A 19946-nucleotide genomic window follows, 5' to 3' on the forward strand; every position below is an offset into this window, starting at 1 on the left:
GTCCCGAGTTTGAACTAAAAGTCTTCGCTTATTTAGATGATTTTATCATCATAAGTAAAACCTTTGAAGAGCACGTATCTTTGCTTCAACGCGTGCTCGATAAACTGCGCTCAGCTAACCTTACTGTGAACCTTGATAAGTGTCAGTTTTTTCGTAGCAAACTTCGTTATCTTGGCTACATTGTCGATGCTCAGGGCCTTCGTACTGATCCAGAGAAAGTTGAGGCTATACTGAATTATCCTACTCCAACAACTAGGAAAGAGGTAAAACGCTTCCTCGGTACCGCGTCTTGGTACAGGCGTTTTATCCCGCATTTCAGTACGGTTGCTGGCCCACTTAACAGCCTGACATCGACGAAAAAGAACTCGCCTCCTTTTCAGTGGACTCCTGAAGCTGATAAAGCTATCTTGGAGCTCAAATCCCGGCTGGTCCAAGCACCTGTCTTGGCCTGCCCTAACTTTGACTATCCTTTTGAGGTTCACACTGATGCCAGTAACTTTGGGATCGGCGCGATGCTGGCTCAGACCATTGATGGTGTCGAACACCCAGTTGCCTACATGAGTCGTAGTCTCAACAAAGCAGAAAGAAACTACAGCACAACAGAACGAGAGGCCCTTGCTGTGCTTACCGCTTTAGAACATTGGCGTTGCTACTTGGAAAATGGTAGTACCTTCAGTATTTTCACAGATCACGCGGCACTTAAGTGGTTTCTTTCTCTTTCGAATCCTACTGGGCGTCTCGCTAGGTGGGGTGTCCGTCTTTCCTCGTTTAACTTCGAGATCAAACACCGTCGTGGCAAAGACAACGTGGTCCCTGACGCTCTTTCAAGAGCCTTTCCTACAGATGCCATTACCAGCAGTAGTAATGATGTAGTTTCTTCTCCCCCTACTACAAAAGACCCCTGGTATCTTAAAATCTATAAAGGCTGTCAAGAATCTCCCATCAGTTTCCCTAACTATAGAGTGGAAAATAATACCTTGTACAGGCATATGAAAAACAAAATTGTTTTAACCTCGGAATTTGACTGGAAGCAGGTTGTTCCTTTAGAACAGCGAGAGAATGTCCTTAACGAATGTCATTCAGAACCTATAGCTGGACATTTCGGCGTGTTTAAGACATATAAACGCTTAGCACTTCGTTTTTATTGGCCTGGCATGTATGCTGATGTGGTTGGTTTTATCTCTCGGTGTGACACCTGTCTTGCATACAAACTGCCTACTCATGGCACCTTAGGTAAAATGGGCAGGCCTAAGGATGTTTCTAGACCTTTTCAGGTACTCTCTATCGATCTGGTTGGACCACTACCTAATACTCGGAAACAGAACAACTACATCTTTGTTGTGACTTGCTGTTTTTCCAAGTATTGTTTTATATTCCCACTCCGTAGAGCTACTGCGGATTTAGTGACCAAGCATTTGGAAAATGATGTTTTCCTAGTACATGGTATACCTCAAACTGTTGTCCTGGATAATGGCTGTCAGTTCATTAGCCATGAGCTTGACAGGCTGTTCAAAAAATATAAAGTGCCTAATGTACATTTTACCCCTAAATATACCCCACAAGTAAACACTGTGGAGAGATATAACAAAACTATTGTTACTGCTGTGTCTACTTTTGTAAACAATGATCACAGAACATGGGATTTGAATTTACCTCAAATTCAGTTTGCCATCAATAATTCGGTGAACGAAACTACCGGGTACTCTCCTGCATTCTTGGTGCATGGCCGTGAATTGGTAACCTGCGGGTCACATTATTTGGAGAATGATGACTCAAAGGACATGGTTTTTCTTCCAAGAGATGCTTACGCTGAGAACTTAGGTCACTTGGCTGGTATTTTTGGTGAAGTTCAAGCTGCACTATGGCAAGCCCATGCTAAGAATAGTCAGCGATACAACTTACGACGTAAAGATGCTGAATTTAACGTAGGGGATATCGTGTGGAAGCGCTGTTACTTCCAAAGTGACAAAGACGCTTATTTTGCTAAGAAGTTGGCCCCCAAGTATCAAAAATGTCGCGTAAAACATAAGCGCTCACCATTAGTTTATATCCTCGAGGATATGAATGGTCGGGATTTAGGTGTTTGGCATATTAAAGACCTAAAAATTGTAAATACTCGGCTAAGAGAATAATATTTTTAGATTAGCAGTTAGATTTTTTTCTTGTGTCATACTTGTTGTATTTATTGAAAGTATGACATAAATTGTATAGATTTTGCATATAAAAAAAAACTTAAGAATATTATTAAGATAGAATATATAAGAAGATAAGATTTGAATATGATAGTAGAATGGTCCAAGAAGAACTCATTATTATTAAACCCTACAAAATCCAAATTCATGGTAATAGGCTCTAAAAAACAAGTCCAGGGTATTAATGCTATGAACCCCGACATAAAGGTAGCTGGGGAATCGATAGAAAAAGTTACTGAAGCTAGAAATCTAGGTATCTGCTTTGATTCTAATCTTCGTTTTGAAAAACATATTCTATGTTTGGTCTCTAGTTGCTTCTACCGGCTAAAAGTATTATACCGTATTAGACCTTATATTAAAACCGAGGTACGTATAAAACTATGTGAGAGCTTAGTACTATCTAAGTTAAATTATGCAGATACTGTCTATGGACCTTGCCTTTATGCCAAAACACAGCGCCTACTGCAGCGAGTACAGAATGCCTGCACTAGATTTTGTCATGACATCCCCCCCCGCACGCATGTGACACCTTACATAAATAAAAGTAATATGTTGAAAATAGCAAGTCGACGGTACCTACATTTTGCATGTTTATTATTTGGCATAGTACATAGACACATACCTGAATACCTTTATAATAAACTAAGGTGGTCCCGCGACTTCAACATGCACCGAACGCGAGCCTCGTCGTACCTGCTGCTCACTCCTCAGCACAAGACCGCCATATTCAAAGCATCGTTTTCTTTCAATGCTACTTGCTGTTGGAACCGCCTAGACCCAAGCTTGCGTAACTTGAAATCAGTTGCATCATTTAGGTCAAAGTTAAAGCGAATGCTTCTATTCCAACAAAAACTGGGTTGGTGTCCATGGTCCCTCTAGCAGTGGCGCTCACATTTCTTGCTTATTGCTTTTAAATATTGTATAATTTTCTATAATTTGTTCTCGTACATAATGTTATTATTTATTAACTTTATAGGTATGTGTAGTACTTACTGGCATTTTTGTCACGACACGTGGGGGTGCTAGTTTCCCTCTCAAACCCGACAAATCAGGCCACCAGTCCTTGTGTTGATGGTCCACTAGTCTAATCTTCACCTTCTACGCTTTTCATAGCATGTTGTTGTACACACGAGGTGAAAATCTTAAACAAAGGGAATGAATTTAATAAAATTATAAATAACACAGGTAGTCCTATTAAAGATTGCTTCAATATAATTTAATTTATACTTAATGTACCTATTCGTTTATATTATTATTAGGTACATGTACTTAAGATAGTTCTCATCATAAATTTCTTACCTTGTATGCTTTGATTATAAGCTTCTATGTTACTTTATTTAATTTTTCTTCTCATAGTCCGCCATTAGAAAATGCTTCTTATGTAGTGTGCATTGTGTCCGTTTTTCACTCACAGTTGTGTATACGAGTATATTATTATGAAACTGTCTTACAGTTGTGTTCAGCCGGACGGCACGGGCTGGTCTGAGCGCTGAAGCAAGTCAGCGATGGCGATCGGTCTCGCTCGCGCGCTGAAACCCCGAAGGCTCTTCGTTCTTTTCCAGTCATACCCACTATTTGTCTCTAATTTTATTTATAAAAAATTTGTACTACCTATATCCTATATTATTACATTATCTATACATGTGTATATACTTATGATATGTATTTACTATTGGTATTTAAGTATTATATCTATTTATTTATAATATTACCGTATTATTATTATATTGTACACTTAGGTATCAGATGTCTCAATAGATGGGAGATAGTCACGGAAGGACGCGACTGAAAATCAGTGCCGCGTCAGGTGGGTGGATGCCACCTCACTTGAAGCGGTGTAAGCTGAGGCGCGGGCCTTTTCGGTGCTGGACAACACACACCGCTATTACTTATAAGTCTATATTATATAAGGTTTTTTATTTGTTATTTTCTTTTTTTTTGTTTTTGTGTTTTTTCTTGTGGATTTTTGGTGTGTGCTGTGTGGTGAACCGAATAAAGAATTTTTATCTTTATCTTTTATCTTATTAGTAATCATTGTAAATAGTTGTAAATAGATCATTATTTTTATTTTAGTTTAGCTGTCTATTTATCGTATTTTACTGAGGTAAAATACTCTTGTAGGTGAGGGGGTAATGTAACGTAGCGTTACGAAACGCCTTAATCTTAGTACCTTATTATACCTATTCTAACTTATAATAAATAAAACCTAAAACCTAATTTTAATAAACCTAATAAATAAACATACTTTAATTAAGTGATCTAGTTCTATTACGATAAGTGATAATAAAAGTGTAGGTTCTAAAGTACGTTGTCACCGACAAACCGTTTCCAATTATAAGTAGCGAATAGTTTCGCCCACTCGCGACGTCACCCTTTGTTCACCTTAGATCTAGCGATAAGCGACCGGCCGACTACGGGAGGGGCGCATTGATTTGCACGGCGATCAGTCTCTGCTCACCGCTCTGGCAACTAGCCGCTCATAATAAATATCATACGTACCTTGTCTGCGAGTACCTACCTAACTCGTCAAATCTAGACGTTAATAATTTTTATAATTCCTCAAATAAGTGTTTATACGTTGTTCCCATCTGGGTAAGTTGTGCAAACCTTCTTATGTTAGTAATTAGCTGTGTATCATTGTGTTTAATGCTGTGCATTTTTAAATATAAAACCGTTGACCTTTTGTCATTGAAAATAACCGTTGGTTAAATTAGTGCCTTGCCTTTTGCTTATTACAGTGCTTGTTTTCTATTTCTTGTTTGAATGCATACCTAAGTATGCACTGGATCTAGTGATTTAATGAACTATGAGAATAGTCTTAATCTCGTAGTTGCATATATTTTAGTTACATTGTAAATTATCTTACCTAACTTAATCATTCATCAATCATCATGTACTTTACATTACTGTTCATAACGCCACCTTTATTCCTTTTGCCTTTGGAAAAGCTAAGCAGTATTTCTAGACTTCCCGTACGAACCTAAGGCTAACTTGCCATCCGTATCGCTGCTGGAATCTAATCGCTTCCTTGCTCTGCGATTCCAGGAACAACTGCCGGACCGATTAAATCGGCCAGTTCCGGACCACGGAAGACTCACCCCGGGCGACTGTCCCGGGCTTCCCCTCCCGCTACCTGAGTAGCTGACCTCGTCGGATCCCTCGACCCCGACGTGGACCTGGACCTGGAGCTGCACCTGGACCTGGACCTGGACCTGCACTTCGACAGGAAGCCAAGGAGAGTGCGGTATTTCTGGACCGAACCAGTGCGCGTGTGACACCCTTGACCTTGGCCTAACCGACGACCTATCTACCTACTTATTTAAAATAAATCTTCTTTTTAAACTAAATTATGTTCGTCCTTTTTATTTCCTCACCTGTAGGATTTATTTAGGCGACAATCAACAGAGTGCGGGACAGTCACAACAGCATTCTGAAAACAGTGGCTGATGACCTGACGTCCTCCCTGTGGAAGTGCTTGGTGAGGAGGGTCATATGATCTTTTAAAAGACTAGTCTGAGTTCAGTTTAATTTAATTTATGTAATTCAGTTTATTTAGTTTAATTTAATTTATTAATTTTAATCTAAGTATTCAATAATTATTTGATTTCTTTTTAAATTGTTTTAAGTATTTAATGTAAGATTTATAAGACGACCGAATGGCGTAGTGGTTAGTGACCCTGACTACTGAGCCGATGGTCCCGGGTTCGATTCCCGGCTGGGGCAGATATTTGTTTAAACACAGATATTTGTTCTCGGGTCTTGGATGTGCCCGTAAAATGGCAATAGGCCCGCCCCCTATTACATTGGGACTAACATACACTCTGGCGAAAAGTGGGTGCAGCAATGCACCTCTGCCTACCCCGCAAGGGAGTACATTAGTACAAGGCGTGAGTGCGTGTTTTTTTTTTTTTTTTTTTTTTTTTTTATAATTAATGACTGATTTTATACTTATATGGACCTCATTGTCTGAAATAAACGATTTTTATTTTTATTTTTATTTATATAGGAAGGTGAGTTAACGTTCCTGGTGCGTATACAACCTGTCAGAGTTTAGATGGAAGCTTATCCTAGAGATATTAGTAACCCCGAAACCTATTATTGACCTGGAATCTACAATACCTTCCTCCACCTATGATAATAGGTATGTTATTGCCACGTGTGTGTATAGAGAGTGCTCATGTCGACCTGCTGCCTCACAGAAGCTCAGCGCGGGAGACGGAGTGGCAGCGTAATGAACCGCGAGGATATTGTACAACTTCATGTTTGAGGTTTAACTAACTTCCCCGTCGCTAGCTCTCGCCCAAGGTTCACCTGTTCACTGTTCAACAATTAAATCTACTGTTTTAATCGGACTTACAAACCAACTTGTTTGTTTCCTAATAAATTATTAAGTAACGGAAATCAAAATAGTTTTTATTTACTTAGTAAGTAACTAATTGTTATTGTTGCAAATCCAAACCCGTCGTGTGAACCCAGTTAATCCCGGGACCCGAACGTATAATAACCATTTTAAAATATTTTAATCATTCGCTCATCGGATCTTATTTATTTATTTATTTAAACTGGAACACCAGCAGCTTATCCTAACTAATATTATAAATGTGAAAGTAACTGTGTCTGTCTGTCTGTCTGTCTGTCTGTCTGTCTGTTACTCTTTCACGCCAAAACTACTGAACGGATTTGAATGAAATTTGGTATACATACGGTCTAGACCCTGGGAAAGAACATAGGCTACTTTTTATCCCGGAATTCCCATGGGAAAACTTTTTAAGGCGAAGCGAAGTGCGCGGGAACAGCTAGTACAATATATATCTTCCATTTTAATTTATTCTAGACTTCATATAGCACATCATACCTATCACATAACCAATAAAAACTCAGTCAGATTTAAATTAAGTGCTTTTATCGCACTCGCTTCAGCTGAAACTCGTGAAAGTTACGTTTGGTACGAAATAAGTTTTTTTTATTCCCCGCAAATGGCACAGACCTCACTGCCTCCGCGCGGTCCATATTCAAAACCAATCTAACTTCCCCGTTCTCTGAATAATCTGAAAGTTAATTTTCCGGATTTAATAAAAACCTCGAAACTTTTTTTTCTCCGTTCTCTCCGAGGCTGAAATTGTTTCAGGCATTTCTGTAGGAGTTGCTTACAGAACCCCAACACAAATACAAGCGTAAAACGCGATAAAAACACGGAGCTTGTAAAAAAGTAAATATTTTAATAACTCACAATCGAGACAAAAGAAACCAAAGACGGGATAAAAACGTATTTTAATTTTTACATAAATCCAGCGCTTTGTAGGTTGTCGGAACAAGCGCTTGCGGGCGCGGGGCGGGACCACCTCACCATCTCCCCCACATCCCGCCGCTGGCAGCCCTGGTGGTACTCGCGAGCTGGTGTTCCACCGAGTGAGCAGGAGGGAGCCGCCCCGCTCTCGCCTGACAACCCTGTGGCGGCGCTTTGTGCTTCACTCAAGCTCGGCGTGTCGACTGGCACAATACATGCGCTTAGTGCTACAGCCTACAGCCTATTACTGCCGGGTGTGTGTAGTGTGTGAACACTGTAGCCGGCGCTGAGCCGACGCGTGTCATGTCGACGGCTCACAGCGCCGAACCCTCCAAACATGGATTTATAGCGTTCAAATGGCTCGCGAAAATATATAAGCTGACATTTCCAGCCTTCCTTACGTAATAGGACTTCTTGCTTCCATTTTCTTTCAGTGAAATCATTCGCAGCATATTAGGAGCGCGACATTGAGTGACAGAGCAGAGGGGCGAATATTCAACAATCACATTTTGGGACAATTGAAGTTCTGAAAATAGGCAAAGGCTGCCCCCCCCGGCCCTGAAGGGGGTGCGGGGGCGCGGGGCACACCTGCCTCCAACATTGTTCGCCTCGCCTCACGCCTCACGCCTCACGTCGCTCCTCATCACTCATCACGCCTCACCCCGCAGCGGCGCCAACATTGTTATTTCGTTATTTATCACATAAATATAAATAATATTATACTGATTACCTAGGTGCCTATGTAGAGGAAGATAGTGCTCTCACTTCCAGTATACCCTTATTTTGTCATGTCAATTATATCTACGTAGTTCAGCTAAATTTCGGAATTATTAATTGAGCCCCTGAAATACTTTCCTACTTACTAACATACCATCCTACCTAAAAGCGGTTTTAGGTTATTCTCCGTTATTTTATTTCAAGAAAAGATTTTCCTTACAAAATTCCCAGCGGGTAAAAGTAAAAAAGGTAAAATAGCAATAAAAGTCACGATAAAATAATATCATTGCTGGAGTCTGAAGTCCAGACACATGCGGCCTAATTTAAGTACGAACCTTAATTCCTTCGTCTTTGTAATTTAATAATCATTAAATTACTTTTGTTTGTACCTACTCCACCTTCATTTGATTATTCTTTATTTACCTCTATATCAAACATTACTGTATCCTGTGGAGAAGAACTTGGCGTGTTCCCGTCGTTGGTAGATAAGTGTGTCACCTTTTCATTTGATACATAAATAAGTACCCACCGGATATTTTATATCTAAATAAAGCAGCTCACAGTAATGAGACAACATCCGCAAAGTTGGCATTTTTTTTTTTTTTTTTTTTTTTTTTTTTTTTTTTTTTTTTTTTTTGCGATCATAATTTGTTTACTTTAATAAATAATAATAATAAATAAACTTTATTCATGCTAACAGAGTTAAATTCAACTTAAAATTAGAAACTTATTATAAGTCATGCATGAAGTAACATAATCTGAAGGAATCATTATTTGATAAGTCGAACTGTTGTCCTTACTAGGTTAGTGAATAACCTGTATAAAGGACATCAGTGCCACACCCAGACGAAGAATACTTAAATTATGTTATTTCAAATACAATAACGTAATTAAGTAGACACATTATAAAGAGTTACAATTTCGAATTTGATTATAAAATGTGTAATTAAAGCTATATAAAGTAAAATAATAATAGATACCCAATTTGATGGGAACATAATAAGAAAAATACATAGGTAGGTAATTTAGGGAATACTAGGTATTAATCGTATACAGCAACTTAGTAATTATCTGAATATAATAAAGTTATAAAGTAGATTTTAGTCTATTTAATTTAGTTTCACATTTGCGAGTGTCTCATACATATACTTTTGCAAAACTACGGTAATGAGACAATAACGATAAATATATATATTTTTTTATTTACGTAGGTATTACGATATAGTCTGTAAAATTTCTTCAGTTTCAAAGTATGTTAGATTTTTTAGGAATTTAGTTATAATAGTTTTACATTCGTAATGAGTTAAATCAATTAAAGGAGAGCTTGAACTTAGTTTATTATATAGAAAAGGACCAAGGAACAGGAAAAAACGTTTAGTAAAGGCAAAGTTGGTACGTGGTATCGTACATACTTTGTCTTTACGTCTCTTTGTTATTTTAGCGAAGGGAGTGTTGCGATGTTGGAGAAGTATAGTGTGTAAGATAAAGAGTTGTCTAACCGTCAAGACGTCGCAGTCTTTATACAACTGAGCTGTAGGGTACAGAAAAGGCCTGAAAGTTGCGACTTTCAAAATTGCTCGTTGAGCCACTTCGAGAGGTTTTAGTGTGGTTTTTGCTGAGCCACCCCAACAGGTAATACAGTACGAGACAATTGACTCTACTAAGGCCTGGTACACTTTCCTGACGATAGAACCATTAGCCACGTGACGTAAGGTCTTAAAAATATAAATGAGCTTGCGCACTCTACTTGTTAAAAGTTCAATATGGACATTAAAATTAAGATGACGGTCAAGAGTAATACCTAAATATTTTATAGTGGGAGTTGGATTTATTAATGGACACGCGCAAGTTTCATTGACATCACAGGAGTGGGCATAGAGAAGGATGGGGGACTCTGGCTGAGAGGACGGGCGTAGGGAGTAAGTTATGAATTTTGTTTTGGAGGTGTTCAGTGTTAACGTGTGAGATGAAAGCAATTTATAGATGGAATTAAATCCTGTCTGAGCTATATCCTGAAGATCGATCCATGTGTCTGAATAGAATGTAACAGCGGTATCGTCTGCGAATGATATGATATTACCATTTGCTACATCTAGGTTACAGAGGTCATTGATAAAAACCAAGAACAGTGTTGGCCCCAGGATACTGCCCTGGGGAACGCCGTAGGCTATTTGTTGTTCATCACTGAGGTGATTACCAATTTTGACAATTTGAGTACGTCCAGTAAGATAGCTATGAAAAAGATCCAACTGGCGACCTCTTATGCCATATCTATCAAGTTTGGATAGAAGGGTCGGGATGGGGACTGTATCGAATGCCTTAGCGAGGTCTAGAAATATTGTAAGTACTTTTTTATGCTGATTAAGTTTGTCTACGATGAAGGTTGTCAGGTTGATCGTTGCATGTGCTGTAGATTTTTTACTTCTGAACCCAAACTGTCGGTCAGAGATGATTTTATATTGTTCAAGGTAGTCTGTAAGTCTTTTATTCAGTAAACGTTCTAGAATCTTAGACATTGATGTGAGAACTGCAATAGGGCGATAATTGTTGACAGATTCCCCATCCCCACCCTTGTAAATAGGATGTATAATCGCTTTTTTAAAGGAAGACGGAAATATGCCTTTTTCAAAGCAGAGATTAAAGATATGGCTCAAAATTGTTGCAAGAATTAAGGAGTAACGTTTGATGATTGTAGTAGAGATTCCATCCCATCCAGTAGCTACATTATTTTTTAAGGAGTTTATGATTAAAAGGACCTCGTCAGGGTCAGTGTTGACTAAGGCAAATGAATTTAAATTAGTGGGGGAATCAGGGATAGGTTTATCAAAAATAGCACCTTTGGGATGAGAAATTTTATCAGCCAGCTCCTTTCCTACATTAACAAAGAAATTATTAACTAAATTACAGGATTCTTTGGGAGAAGATGTGGTGGAAATTAATTGAGATGAGGAATGTTTACTCTTGCATGTGTTGGTTATTTTCTGAATAGCTTTCCATAAAAGTCTAGAATCTTTACCAGCTTTATCTATTTCCAAAGCGTCATATTGTCTTTTTGCTTTCTTTATTATTTTATTACAAAAGTTTCTGTATCGTGTATATGTCTGCTTTAATATTAAGTTTTCCGGTGATTTTCTTAACTTTTTATGAAGAGAGTCTCTATTTTTTATACACCTTACAAGCCCCGGAGTAATCCAGGGTTTGAGTATCTTTTTTCGTTTTGATAAATTTATTGTTGTGCTGTTATTGTGGATAGCTTCTGACAACAGTGACTCCAGCGATTTCATAGCAATATCTGGCTCAGTAATTTTATAAATTTCACTAAACTTTAATTTATTTATATGAATATCTAATGTCTTATAGTCTATTTTGGTTATACTAGTAATGGCGCATGGATAACGCTGTTTAAGTGGTAGGCAAACAAGTGTTGAGAAATGGTCAGTGACTGTGGACTCGTAAACAAGTGTAGTAGCAGTGGATTTTGAGCGGAGTAGTACGTGATCTAAGCAACTAGTATCTCTTGTGGGGATTGTGTAACATGGAAGGAAGCCATGATATGCTAAGTGGTTGAGATAGTAATGCGCACGGGTGTCGAGGGATGAAGGTTTTATATCTATGTTTAGATCCCCCGTTAATATAACATTCTTAAAGTTAGATACTGACTTTAGGATTGTATCTAGGCAAGAAAGAAAATTATCTATACAGTCTATGGATGGGGATCGATAAACGCAAATGATGGCTGTAGTTTGAGAATGTTTTAAAATTAGTCCTGTGGCTGTACCTTTGAAATCAGGCTCCTCCCATGAGATTAAGAGGTCCTTCTTGACGTACACCACAACCCCGTCGTTTTGGTTTAGGTTTTTGTTTGTAGATATAGGTAGAGAGTAGTCTTGTATAGTAGGAAGTACAGCGTTAGATGCGCATAAAAGCCAGCATTCGGTAAGAACAACTACGTCACTGTCAAAAGAGATTCTATCGGTGAGCGTTTCGAAGCTTGAAAAATTACAATTTATAGAGCGAATGTTTTGAGTTAATATTTTTAAATAATTATTAGGGTTCGTGAGGTGAGACTCTGATTGTTCAGGTGCACAAACAAATGTGTCTGATACAGAAACATTATCAATATCATCTAGTACATTTGTAATATTATCAGTAGCCATCGGTAACAAAAAGATTTAGGGAAAAATAGCGTAAAGGAAACACATAATGGTCGGAATTTTGTAGGGATGTAGCTGGTACATTATCTAAAATTAAATAATTCCTGTAGAATGAAGCAATTTTATTCATATCGCAATACAGTACTTGATCATAATTATAGTTTTTTGTAGTTTTGCAGTTGCATAAGTAAGGACATTGTATGAGACCTGAGTAGAAATAAAGTATAACTAAAGTTAAAAATGCATGCATAAAAACTAAAATAGAAAGAGCATTATTTTTAGGATCGCATAAACTACGCTCCAGTATTTTTTGTTGACAACTGTTTAAGATGGTATTCGTCCTTAACAATAATGTGGGGACCGTCCTTGTCTCTACGTAAAAGAATGCGTCCATTAGATACCCAACAAAATGCGTAGTTTTCAGCTTTCGCAAGAGCCCTGGCGAGAAAGTGCAGTCTCTTGGTTGTTTTAGTTAGCTGTTCAGCTACGTAGATAGGTGTTTTTGGTGATCCTAGTCCTAGGTGTGACGAATTCAGCTTGTCTCTACCGTTTGCCTTGTTAAACTCCTTCGTACTATTTAGGATCTGGCTTTTGATTAAGGTATTTGAAAACTCCACTGTTACAGCTGAAACTTGGGTTTCTCTTTTCGAAGGCTGACGTGACACGTCTCTGATATCGTGAGGTTGAAGGGCGACGTTTAGAGTTTGTGCGAGTGTTTTTATAAGATAAAACAAGCTTTCCTTAGTTTCAGTGGGTCGCTTAGGAACGTTGCGTATCTCGATTGACGATTTAACTAGATTCTTGTCCAAGGCTTCCAGCTTGTCTTCAATCGTGCAGACCTGAGTAGCTATTTCGTTACGTTGTGACTCCAGACCTGAAATCTGTGCTTCTAAGGACGTTAATTGGCTAGACATTGAATTCATTGCTACCTCAATATCCTTATTAGTATCTTTGACGGTAGAGAATTGGTTTTTCATATCCAACATATGCTTTTCCAGGTTGTCCATTCTAGTATTTTGTGCGGAAATTAACTCCTTTATCATGTCTTTCATATCTTTTTTGAATTCAGAAAGCTCGTCCGCTAGTTCGTCGCTGGCCACTTCACGGCGCCGCTTAATTCTTTGAGGAAGATGTTTCTGGGATTCGGGAGATAGTAACGGCATAGTATCCATGTATTGTGGCTTTCGAACGTCCTCCAAACTACGGGACTCGTTAAGGGCAACGGTGTTGGTTCGAAGCAAGTTGTTAGGAGGTGTTCCTTGCATAACATTCTGGGTCGACATATTAGCAAAGTAATGAGTTTTTGCAACAGTGCGATTATCAATTGAACAGGCGCTGAGCGGGGTCGGGTACGTGCGGTAGGTGATCAAAACTTGTTATCAATATCACAATCGAGATTATAAGATTGTATAAAACTCACGAATCGCGCACTGATGTCCCCTCGGAGGATGATTCTGGGATACAGATTCTTTCACTGCACTAGTATTAATAGTTTAAGGTTCGATTAAACTGTTGTAGATAGCTTTTCTTAATTTAATTGACGGAGCAAAAGTAAACACGTCTTAACCGCTTGAGGGCGAGCGGGGGGGGGGGGATTTCTACATAAGGAAGCCTATTATCTGGCATCCAACAGTGTATTATAGATAACTCATGATGTTGAAAGAGTGGATAGGTAGACCTAATGCTTGCTGAAGCATTCATACCTGCTTATCAAAGCATTCATCCTTAGCATCGCTCCAGCAGCGCTACGAGCTCGTATTATTTATAGTTAAATGATGTCGACACAGTCTCAGTAGGGACAAGAACAGGCCATGTGCACTAGTATGGAGAGACGAAAATAGCTTACATTGTATGAGTGGACAGTGTAATGATTATGATATATAAATCAGTTCTAATTCACTGAAGGTTCAGTACATCAGGCAGGTCTGGCGTGACGTCACGCGAGAGGTCAACCCGCCCGCACACGCCACGCGCCCATTACAGACGGACAACTACAATTATACTTACGGTTATGATTTCCAACTTTGCGCCTCGTTACTGATGATGAAGAGATAATTCCCGGCGGTGAGACCCGATAAGCCTCACAGTTGTAAAGAATTCCAGGTCACTGAGTCTCTATAGTTTCAGCAGTTTCAGCTTATAATAACATGAAGTTTATACCTTGTACAACTAACTTGTACGTGCTCAACTGTTCGTACGACTACATGTAGATACAGGGGGATCTTAAAATACTCCGTGCGACCCGCACGCGAGCAGTCGAGCGGACAGGAGGCGCGTGCACCACCCGCCGCCGCCGCCGCCGCCGCCGCCTGCGCCCGACGCTCCATGCAGGTACAGGGTGATGCCTGTCAGGGAACAGCGGCACCGCTCGTCAAAAAACTACTAACAAACTTTTATTCTACGAGTTTCAGTTTGCGAAAAAATATTATGTTAGTTCACCTACACCGACTCACTCGGTCACTGGAACAACTTTCTTTTATCCCTTATTTCGTAACGAAATGCAAAACCCAAATAGTAAATTCATTAATTAAGAAACGTTTTTGCCTGCAGCAGGTACTAGGTAAGTAGTCGTTTTATACTACGCGCTCCCGGCCAGGTAAACAAAACCAATTAAAAATGCCACCGTCCGCTGAATGCTATGAAAACAAACGAGTTTTTTGTATTGCTTCAGTATTGGAAAACGATTTTATATCATAAAATCAGGTCATTTCTTTTTAAAGCAATCCGAGAAAATATCCGCAGTTTCAGGCGACTTATGAAACCAGCCGAGCTGTCCCGGCGCCCCGCGGAGCTGAAAAACTGAAGCGGGTTGATTTATAATGTTGGGAGCAGTTAGAGCTGGTATCGAGCGCTTCTTGTCGACAAAACATGAGTAATAGCTCTGTCAATTCCAAACGCAATGCAGTCTGTTCGGTTCTTTGCAGAATATTTCCTTTTTATGTTTTGTAAATATTTGATATACATACCTACTTACCTACTGTTTTTTTTTATTCAGCCTAACAGTAATTACCTACTCCTTCTATTACTTATTATCACGTATAATACTTCATGTATCTATGTAGTATTTTCAATATCATTTTAATAAAAGAATGTCAAACTGATCCTGGAAGTTTTCAAGTGCTCGCGGCACTTCATGGTGGTTGCGGCTGCAAGCTGCACAGTGGGCCGCACGCTACTGTCGCCGGGACATGGGGCCGGGGGCCGGGGGCCGGGGGCCGGGGGCCGGGGGCCGGGGGCCGGGGGCGCGGGGGCGGGGGACACGCTCCTGCGGGCGGGGGCCGCCTGAGGGTTTGAACTACATTTTATTTATAAACTTACCGTTTGACCTAATAACCTTTATTATAGTGTGGCAAAGATAAAACGCAATGCAATTGCAAAACTTTACATATTAAATCCATTTCTTTCGCTCAAAGACCATCAGATTAATTAGATTTTATTATAGTTTCCATTACAGGCCTACGTTTTTTTAAGAATACTTACCTATCAACCTATTAGACTTAAATAAAAACCTATAGCTCCTCTGAAATCCTACCTATGGTAAAGTATTTTCATCTAGAAAATCAGGAAAGACACTAAGCATTTTAAAAAAGCCCTACCGCACCGTCTGGAATATTTCAGTGAACATTATTTAAACGAAGAGCGGGATATCTGCGGTTGTTTAAATGTTTGTTTAGTATGGAAAATGTACTCTGTTGGCTTTTAAAACTTTGCATTACTGAGAAGCTTAAAGTTAAAAGCATTCCACGTGCGGCTCTAATCTCCACAAATACACCGCCGCACGAGGCGCGCGTACCAGCGTGTGGCCAGTACCTAGTACGTAGTCGCCACTCTGCATGTACTCGCACTCATCTACTCCAACTGGCACGGTAATTACTTTAATTAAATTATACACAAGCACCCACGTCTCCGCTGCCATACAACTGCACTCAACCAAACCAGAAACCTTCACCGAGTGAAACATTAAAAGCCCAGTAGGCACTAGAACATCAATGTTCCAATATTGTGTAATGTGGATTTATGTGGCTCCGGCGTGTCTGGGCGGCCCGGCAGTGTGCCGAGCCTGCGTGTCGCGCGACTGTGCGCCCTATGTCGGGGCAGCAGGGCGCGGCTCTACTTCGTTACCCAGTTTTTATTCCCGCTCTATAGGCGTCTCCTTGGCCGGTGCTCGCAGATCAAGGGGACTACTCTCACTCGCGCGTGTGACGTCAGCACTACCGGCCCGTGCCCGTGACGTCACTGCTCGCACATCGCAGCACCTGTTTGTTTTGTTAATGTGCGAGGCGTCGGCCGCGGGAGCGCGGGCAACTGTTCGCCGACGCCACTCTAATATCCGCTACCGACTGACTGATAGATAAACTTTGTTATTGAAGTTATATCGATTTTACAGAATGTAGCAACACAAAGTAAACATATTATCGGTTATTATTAGTCTTCCTCACCTTGAAAACTTACAACATAGGGCACTCGTGAATAGAATAGTCTACTTTGTATTGATCTGGCTTTACAAGTTCTGACTTTCCTCCAGTAAAATGTAGGTACTTAATAGTGATTTCCAACTAGATGGATAGGATAGGTCGATGTGACTCAGTTGTCTACCAGAGACACAGAATAATAACTGCCTGAGAGATGATGATGAGTTTATATCCTACTAGAGAGCGTGAGCTGCAGTGGACTGCTACTGCTAATTACTATTGTAATGTAATGACTGCTACGGCTACTTGTAATGTTTAATGAATGACACAGATAATAAGAAGGAGAAACTAATTTAGGTAGGTAGTTAAAGTTTTATTTTTCTAATAGTTTTAAGAACAAGGTACATTGTGTATAATATAAAGGCAGAGATCATGCTTTAATTATTTCTAAACATTTGAAAAGACAAAATAAATAAAGTTCTATGTATTTTGTTTGGAAACATAACAGTTAATTATTTGTAGTTAGTATATATATACTCGTATCACAAAGGTCAAAATGTGGCTATTATATTTTGAAAATATTAAAAAGTGATAGATAGGGCAGCACTAGAAGGAACTCGGACGGAGCGGTAGTAACAGTATTGTAGGATCCATCGATGTGCACATTGCTCACACGTGACATGACACTGCATCTATGTATAAAGGGTTCTATTACTTCTAGTCAACAAACAATAAAGCTCTCAAGTTATCCACACTCGGGCAGGCGCGAGCCCGCCGAGCGGCAATTGACCGACAACAATCTTAACTCTTACACGTTACCCTGAAGACATTACATTAAGCATCAGTTAGCTCACCGGGATGAGTCACTCGAGTTAATTTTCTAAGAGAAAAAGGTGTGTCTAGATTTTTTAAATGTTTATTTTTTTACAACAAAATAACCTACGTGTAGCGTCGCGGCGGGCGGTGGAGGCGACGGCGGCGGCGGCGGGGGCCGGGGCTTCAGTTGTTGTCCTTGCGCGTGCGGAAGGACGCCTGGATCTTGTTGGCGGCCTTGTTCAGCTCGGGGTCGCTGAGGTCGATCTTCTCGATGTCCTCCTTGTCTTGCTTGTCCTTCTCGGTCTGCTTGCGCACCTGGTGGCCGCGGAAGGAGGCCTGGATCTTGGTGGCGGCGTGCGCCACGGCGGGGTCGTCGGCGCGGAACTCCGCCTCGAGTTCCGCCTTGCTGGGCTCCGCGCTGGCGGCCTGCATGCTGCTGAGTGAGTCGCGGGGAGCGGTCGGGCGACGTGCGGCCGCGGCGGGGGCTGGCTCCACTGTGCGGCGCGCCGGCCGCGCGGGCGGGGGCGCGGGCGGGGCGGGGGCGGGGCGGGGGCGGGGGCGGGCGCGCGGGGCGGCGGCGGTGCCACCCTCACACCCCCACACAACATTCAACTATTTATTATTTATAGATCATGAGGCCCCAGAATTAAAAGTCAACCTAATTTCAAAAAGGAATTTTATGGACCATGCCATGCCTGCAATTTTCGAAGGCATCATTAACACTACCCTGAATTCTTACAAGGGGGATCTCAAATGCCATTATAAAATTATAGGAGGAAAATAAATACAGAATTACTTACTAGGTTTACCTCAACTATATCGATATAGTCAGCTGATTATGAAATGATCATTATGTATAGCCAGCAAATGACCACTAAAAAGGAATTTCGAATAAGTCATACAAGACTCTGTCCACGGCTCAATGAGCCACTGGCCAACTTTCAATGGTCCCGCGGCCCGAAATGGCGAACCACGCAACTTTTTGTGTGATCGTTATACTAACGTTGTATATGGGAAAAGTTATATGAATCAAAAGATGATAGTGCTTCTAAAAATATATTATTATAATTATTGCTATGTAATAAAATAAAATATAAAATCTTTAATATTAAAAAAAACTAAAAAACAGTCTTAACTTTACACCCCCCTGACCGTGAGTCTATTATCTCTGTTTCTCGGCCCACTGTGCGGCGCCGCGCCTCGCTCTTGCAGAGCGGTGTTGAAGGCTGCATCCCGCGAGCTTCGTTTATCCATAATTTATTCTGGTTGGAATTCTGGGATAAAAAATACCCTATGTGTTTATCCAAGGTTGTCATGAAAATTCTTTTAGACGTTTTCACGTGAAGGAGAAAACTTAGATATTTCCAAACATTCACGTTTAAAACATTGTTAGGATACGGTGCTCGTGCTGAGTGAACTGCTCGCCACCTGTGCCTACTGAAGCGTCCTCATTTATTTACATCTGAACACCCGGGGATATGGTCTCACCATACTCATGTAACTGTCTCTAAATTCTAAATATGTCCGTAAACTGTACAAGTCGCAGTAAGCCGCCATATAATATTCCATGTGCCGCGTGGTCCACAGGCCGCCGGGCTGCTAGCTTACACCGCTCACTATTAATAATGCACACTGTGCACCCTGTATAGTGTATAACACTATACATATAGTTACATAGGTGTGTGGTTTAGTTACATAAGGACATTAGTCGCCGTGTGCCGCTCGGAACAAGCATTGTTATCTTGTGCATTAAACTGTGTTGTTATCTCGCCGCTCGCCACGTGCGACGCGGACTTTATGTGCAGAAGAAACTGTGCGGTTCTAAATGTTCAAAGAAATTGCATTTTATATTTTTCACCAAGAACTTCTCACTATTTTTCTCGTGTGTACATGTTTATAAGCTTATAAATATCATTCCCCTACATAGGTACCTATTGCCAATGATATACTTATAAATTAATTATTGAACGATGGACAGATTACGTATATTAAGTTTGACGGAGGATGTTTGTTTATTAACAAAGTCCTCCTCACTGCTTGCATAGAGGTAGAACACATTTTGATAATGTCTTCATCCAATTTGCATCCACCACAACCGTGCACCGTCAACAAACAGCAATACCTATAGAGCTATAGCAATGCCCACTAACTCAGTCATCTAGTTAGGTATTGGTATTTGTGGAGGAAATAGCGTTACGAAGCGCCGTGAAGCGTGCCGAGTGACTGCGCCGAGGCTGAATTCAGAATTTGTAATGCATTTCTCCGAACATTTGAGCTGCACTTCGTACCAAATAGATTCTGACGACGAGCCGAGGCGGCGGCGGGGCGTCCCACGGCGATGCTGCTCCGAGCGTCGGGCGACCTCGTG

The 19946-nt window shown here is 40.5% G+C and overlaps 2 protein-coding genes and 1 long non-coding RNA gene across 3 annotated transcripts in view; 1 reads left to right on the top strand and 2 right to left on the bottom strand.

Annotated features, from left to right (window-relative positions):
• LOC119690878 (serine/arginine repetitive matrix protein 1) overlaps positions 1–19946 on the top strand; it is a 63001-nt gene that overhangs the window by 8096 nt on the left and 34959 nt on the right. The gene's annotated exons all lie outside the window — the stretch shown is intronic.
• On the bottom strand, positions 2761–3815 carry LOC119693127. The gene is made up of 2 exons (XR_007266496.1): positions 3492–3815; positions 2761–3333 (listed from the first exon to the last, which is right to left on the bottom strand). It is a non-coding gene; the product is annotated as an uncharacterized LOC119693127 (long non-coding RNA).
• On the bottom strand, positions 17663–18095 carry LOC119690822. Its single transcript, XM_038106685.2, has one exon. It carries the CDS (start codon positions 18008–18010, stop codon positions 17762–17764), a length of 249 nt encoding a protein of 82 aa, XP_037962613.1. The 5' UTR covers positions 18011–18095; the 3' UTR covers positions 17663–17761.

The sequence above is a fragment of the Plutella xylostella genome, chromosome 7, assembly GCF_932276165.1.
Source record: "Plutella xylostella chromosome 7, ilPluXylo3.1, whole genome shotgun sequence".
Lineage (NCBI taxonomy): Eukaryota > Metazoa > Arthropoda > Insecta > Lepidoptera > Plutellidae > Plutella > Plutella xylostella.